This window comes from Salvelinus namaycush, chromosome 1, assembly GCF_016432855.1.
Source record: "Salvelinus namaycush isolate Seneca chromosome 1, SaNama_1.0, whole genome shotgun sequence".
Taxonomy (NCBI): Eukaryota; Metazoa; Chordata; class Actinopteri; order Salmoniformes; family Salmonidae; genus Salvelinus; species Salvelinus namaycush.
The window spans coordinates 34,492,265-34,498,264 of NC_052307.1; the positions used below are offsets into that span (position 1 = coordinate 34,492,265).

The following is a 6,000-nucleotide window of genomic DNA, read 5'->3' on the forward strand; positions in this document are numbered from 1 at the left end:
AAAACATGTTTACACTTCGTCATTATGGGGTATTGTGTGTATATGTATTTTTATATGTAATCTATTTTGAATTCAAGCTGTAACAGAAAAAAATGTGGAATAAGTCAAGGGATATGAATAGACTATGTTCACAGGTTTTTTTCTGAGTGGTGTTCATTGAACTTTCTTCAATATCCTATACCAGGGTAGGGAGTTACTGCTGGTGCCAAAGCAATCAACACTATAAACAGATTGTTTTTAAAATCTGACAAATGTGAGGCCAGCAAAACATATGCCATTTAAAAATCTGCTTTGGTCATTATATTGCATCTTGGGGGGAAAGGAAAAGGAAGAGACATGGTATGACATGTTAACGCAGGGAATGTAGAGAGAGTTCAAACTGACTGAACTGCCTCAGTATTCCTTTCATATTGTATAATGATCATCCATCATTTATATCTGTATCAAAAAACAGGTCTTTGTACAATTGACTGTATATATGTAACGGTCGTCGAAGTCGTTCTCCTCCTCAGACGAGGAGGAGCATGGATTGGACCAACACGCAGCGAGGTAGGTAGACATAATGATTTATTATAACAAGACAAACTACCAAAACACTTGAATAAACTATAAAACAACAAACGACGTTAAACAGACCTGCACATGAGAACTACATAAAACGAAGAACGCACGAACAGGAAAAACGAATGAACGAACGAGACAGTACCGTGTGGTGCAACAAAACACAGACACAGCGACAATCACCCACAAACAAACAGTGAGAACAGCCTACCTTAATATGGTTCTCAATCAGAGGAAACGTCAAACACCTGCCTCTAATTGAGAACCATATCAGGCAACACATTTAACCCAACATAGAAACACATAACATAGAATGCCCACCCCAACTCACGCCCTGACCAACTAAACACATACAAAAACAACAGAAAATAGGTCAGGAACGTGACAATATAAAACTGACATATTTACAATACACACGATAAAACATAATAGCTAAACAATATTTTTTGCAGCTTTTGTCAATTGTCAATTCTATTGCGACCCAATGCAATAAATGTGAAATAAGCAATAAGTGTGCTCTGAGCCACTATGTGTACATGGCTACATGTAGATACTCCAGTCTATGTTCCCTCTGTTTTCTCTTATCCTTTAACAGGTTTAGTAACAGCCTGACGCTGACCATTTCTGTGTCCCAAATCAGCCAAATGGCACCCTATTCCCTATACAGTTTTGACCAGGGCCCATAGGACACTAAATAGGAAAGAGGGTGTCATTTGGGACACATCCAAAGTCTCAACTCTAAATGGGACAAGCATTATGATTATGATTTCCCATGCCAGAGTTCCACACACACCTTGTCCGTCTTAAACTCCTCATACTCTGGATTGTCGGTTGGTAGCTCGAGTCGGCATAGCGGACAAGAATTGGCCTGTAAAGATACACAGCAAAGGTTAGGATTCTCCAAGGGTTATATATTGTTCAGGTAAATAGTAAATTCACATCATAATCGACAGAATTGATCCGTGTGTGTGTGTCGATTCAGTGGCCAGGCCCTCACCTTCCTTAACCAGGGCAGGATACAACTAGAGTGAAAGAGGTGTTTGCAGGGCATCTCCCGCACTGTCTCCTGCTCCTCAAACTCCAGCAAACACACAGGACACTTCAGCCCTTTGCTGGATGATGGGAGAGAGGGAGTCCAATCACAGACAATAGACTACACTTACAGACTACATTGGTTGTCGTGCGAGCAATTATAATGAATTCCACTGAATTTTTTTAAATAATCAAATATTTTTTAGCGGGGTGGATCAGCTTTAACATTGCAAATAGATTGCTTCTTCTATGAATGTAATATTCTGAATCATTTCCAAACCCACATATTTAAAAAAATATATATATATATTATTTTAAATATATATATTTAAAATGTTGATATTTAATGCAGGGCCGACAGACAAGTTCCTTACTTTCTCCCCCTTCCACTTGCCTCTTCCATTTTTGCGGTAATGCTGCAATTAGTTGGTTGTAATTTTGGATAGAGCAGACATTTCCATATATTTTTGTTAGCTGCATGTGTGACATAACTCCACCAGTCCTATATATGATATAACTTACCAAGATTACACTGTACATTTTTTTTCCAACCCATTTGTATATTTGAGTTAAACCATAATATATGTTGTAATATTTGTTGTGACTTTTCTGGTGGATTGATCCGAAATTGCAACCGACTTTCTATGGCTTGTTTTAAAAACAGCAATATTTTGGAGAGGATATCATTTTCAAATAACCGAAAGTGAGAGGTTGTAATCTGAATAAAGGGAAAAAGGCCATTCTTGAACACGTTTGAGCCATTCTTACTAATCTGCTAGAGAACTCATTTGGATGTAAGTATAGCTTTTGTATGACTGAAGCCTTTAGTGAGAGGTCTAATGCTATAATATTTAATAATTTCTGCCCTCCAAATTCATATACATTATATAAATAGGCCCATTTAATTTTGTCTGGTTTGCCATGCCAAATAGACTGGAATATGTTTTGCTCATATCATTTAAAAAACAAGTAATTAGGTGTAGGCAGGGCCATAAGCAAATAAGTAAACTGGGATATAAATAAAGAGTTAATCAGGGTGATTTTTTTTCACAATAGACAACTATTTTCCACTCCATGGTAGCCAGATATGATCTATTTTTGCTAACTTTCTATAAAAATGTATTGTAGTGAGATAATTTCTTTCTTTCGGAATATAAATACTGAGTATGTCCACCATTTTATTGGTAATGTACACAGTAATGTAACAGTTGAATTTGTTTGTGATCCAATACCTAACACTTATCATCATTTGGTTGTAATCCAGAGAGGTTAGAAAAATTATCTAGATGCTCTATGAGCCTATGGAGGGATCCAAATTGTTGATTTAAAATAAAACATGAATCATCTGCGTACAATGACACCTTTGTGTCACGCCCTGGCCTTAGTATTCTTTGTTTTCTTAATTATTTTGGTTAGGTCAGGGTGTGACATGGGGAATGTATGTGTTTTTTGTAGTGTCTAGGGTGGTTGTAAGGTTTAGGGGGTTTATTAGAGTAGTTGGGTTTATGTTTAGTATAGAAGTCTAGCTGTGTCTATGGTTGAGTGTAGGTATCTAGGAAAGTCTATGGTTGCCTGAATTGGGTCTCAATTAGAGACAGCTGGTTATTGTTGTCTCTGATTGGGAGCCATATTTAAGGCAACCATAGGCTTTAGCTGTTTGTGGGGAATTGTCTATGTCGAAGTGTTTTGTGTCAGCACTTATGTTTGTATAGCTTCACGGTTGTCTGTTTTGTTGGTTTGTTTTGTTTTTCCTTCTTTAAATAAAAAGAAGATGTACTTTCCACGCGCTGCGCCTTGGTCCTCTCTCAGTCCCTTTGACGATCGTGACACTTTGTTTTAAGCCCTAGATTTCTAGCCCCTTGATATTATTGTTGTATCTGATTTGAATAGCTAACATTTCGATGGCCATAATAAATAGATATGCCAATAGTGGACAACCTTGTTTTACTCCTTTTGACAGTTTAATACTTTCTGAGAAGTAGCCAACTGAAATGTATTACCACATACGAGAACACATTATTGTTGTCTCATTTTTGAAGAGACAGTAGCCTATAATTCCCAAAGGTTGTTCACAGCTAAAGAGGGTAGTTTATGCAGGCAGCAGGATTCACCTGCTTGCTCTGGGGATATGACAACCACAGGTAAGGTTTGGACTGCTGTTTTAGCAGCTGGGGGAGGAAGATGCTGGTCCCAGTCTGATAGGTGAAATGCTCCTGAGTCAATGTCCAGGCCCTGCATCAAAGACCTACACAGAGGTCAACAGGCATTCAGTGGCAGTGATGCAAAATACAGACTGGATTGTGTTTTGCCAGAAGATACAGACCCTACACATGTATACACTGCACTATGGGTCGGAACACAATCATGGTTACATTAAGACACTGTGGAGCTGGCGTGAGATATGTGTCGGAAAACTTACCTCAATGCAGGGATGGGATGTGCCACTATACTCTGAATGTAACCTTTATCCACACTGTTCCATCAGGAAGATTGAAATACTTCTAGTTTTCCTGGAAAAGTGCCCTTTTCGTCCTCATTCAAGCCAATAACATTAACCACTGCAGCCATTTTGGAATGTTAGTGTCAGACAATCAGCCCATTTGTTGTTCTAGGTGACGTGCCATTCGATAATGGCTGCTGTGGCTCCTGCTAGCTAGCACGAAAAGGGCAATTTTCCAGGAAAACTAGCAGTATTTCAATCTTCTCATTGGAGCAGTGTGGATAAAGGTCAAATTTGGGGTACAGTGGCATATCCCATCACTGCATAGAAGTACATTTTCTGACCCATATCTTGCGCATTCTCCACTGGTGTCTTCTTATTAATGTACCCATGATTGAGTTCTGACCCCAGTGTAGATCATTGTAAACAAGCGTAGGGTCGGTATCTTCTGGCAAGATTGTGTTGTGTCTCCCTTGAGCTGGCAGCTAGCTAGCTAGCTAGATTATTTTATTCTCACCTGGCCAGCTCTGGTAGTGCATTCTGGCGGTACTGTTCTTCAGGATTCGTTGGTTCACAGTCATGTTCATCAAAGTAAATAGCCATCTTCTGTTTACAAATCTGTGGAACATCAAACTACTGTATTTTCCTTAGTTAGCGACATTAGCTAGCTACTAGCTAGGCATGAAACTAAGCGCATTTGACTAATTTTGACCTGGCTAAAACGAGATTTAGCAGAATTACACTCAAAGCACAAGTTACCTTCCCATTTTCAGTTGATTCAATAATGTTAGCTAACTAGTTAACGTTACACATTTAGCTAGATATAGTGGCTAGTTAGCTAACCCCTATGCTGCTCAATCACTCTTTTATTGAGCTGTTTTAGCCAAATTCTTGAATACAAAGACACGACAGTGAATATACTGTGCTATACTGAGAAATCTAATTAAAGTTATACAAAAGTTGGCTTATATTACCTGTGTTTTGGCATAACCTGAAACATGCAGCAACTAGCCAGCTAGCTACACCCAAAGATATTTGACCAAGGTAAAGTTGGTTTTATATTCACACATTCGAACATTCAACAGACATTCATCAGACATTCAACAGACATTTGCCAAAAGCCATTTCAATTGTAAAAAAATCAATAACTAATTCATTGATTGTCACATAACATTTGATTTATAATATATGATTTATTCTATAAATGTCTAGCATACTTTTACAACCTTTGTTTTGAATAAAAAAATCCAGTTTTGATTTTATGGAAATACATAACATCTTTAAAATGCAATTTAAAGATGTATAAATCAATAACTAATTCACAGTTTGTCACAGAATCATCAAACTAGATATGATTTATTCTATAAATGTGTATCATATTTTTACAACCTTTGTTTTGAATACAAATTCCAGTTTTGATTTGTTATAAATACATAAAATCTATAAGATGCCGTTAAAAGCGGTATAAATCATATGTATGGGAGGGGTTTAGGATAACAAGATATGGTACAGGGTTGGTTTGGGATTTTTATTGATAGTAGTTGAAATAGGGGTTTGGTTATCGAGGACTGATCCAGTTTGCAGCTGTTAACCTGTCAGCTCTCTTTCTCTCTGTCTCTCACTCTGTCTATTTAACTTGTCAGCAGCTCTCTCTCTCTGTAATACAAAGTCACTTTATGATGTGTAAATTTGTCACGCCCTGGCCTTAGTTATCTTTGTTCTCTTTATTATTTTGGTTAGGTCAGGGTGTGACGAGGGTGGTTTGTGTGTTTTTGTCTCGTCTAGGGTGTTTGTACTGTCTAGGTTTTTTTTGTAGAGCTATGGGGTTGTGTTCATTATAGGTGTTTATGTAAGTCTATGGTTGCCTAGATTGGTTCTCAATTAGAGGCAGGTGTTTATCGTTGTCTCTGATTGGGAACCATATTTAGGCAGCCATGTTCTTTGGGTATTTTGTGGGTGATTGTTTC

At 37.8% G+C, this 6,000-nt stretch overlaps 1 protein-coding gene across 2 annotated transcripts; it reads right to left on the reverse strand.

Annotated features, from left to right (window-relative positions):
- Positions 1-854: 854 nt before the first annotated feature.
- Positions 855-5,796, reverse strand: LOC120040096 (E3 ubiquitin-protein ligase RNF181-like). 2 transcript variants are annotated; one of them, XM_038985381.1, is made up of 4 exons: positions 5,008-5,796; positions 4,551-4,651; positions 1,559-1,673; positions 855-1,429 (listed from the first exon to the last, which is right to left on the reverse strand). In XM_038985381.1, exons 2-4 carry the CDS (start codon positions 4,634-4,636, stop codon positions 1,322-1,324), a joined length of 309 nt encoding a protein of 102 aa, XP_038841309.1. In that variant the 5' UTR covers positions 4,637-4,651; positions 5,008-5,796; the 3' UTR covers positions 855-1,321. The 2 variants fall into 2 exon arrangements, 1 of the variants encoding a protein (XP_038841309.1); XR_005475588.1 differs by lacking the exons at positions 4,551-4,651; positions 5,008-5,796 and adding an exon at positions 3,705-4,024 and having other exon boundaries at positions 1,313-1,429.
- Positions 5,797-6,000: the final 204 nt, after the last annotated feature.

Bases quoted from the DNA above. Each gene is read 5' to 3' on its own strand.
- LOC120040096 (XM_038985381.1), bottom strand. From the start codon at position 4,636: ATGGCTATTTACTTTGATGAACATGACTGTGAACCAACGAATCCTGAA. The intron at 1,674-4,550 runs GTGAGAATAAAA...CCCATCATCCAG, and splicing joins GCACTACCAGAGCTGGCCAG to CAAAGGGCTGAAGTGTCCTG. The intron at 1,430-1,558 runs GTGAGGGCCTGG...GTATCTTTACAG, and splicing joins TCCTGCCCTGGTTAAGGAAG to GCCAATTCTTGTCCGCTATG.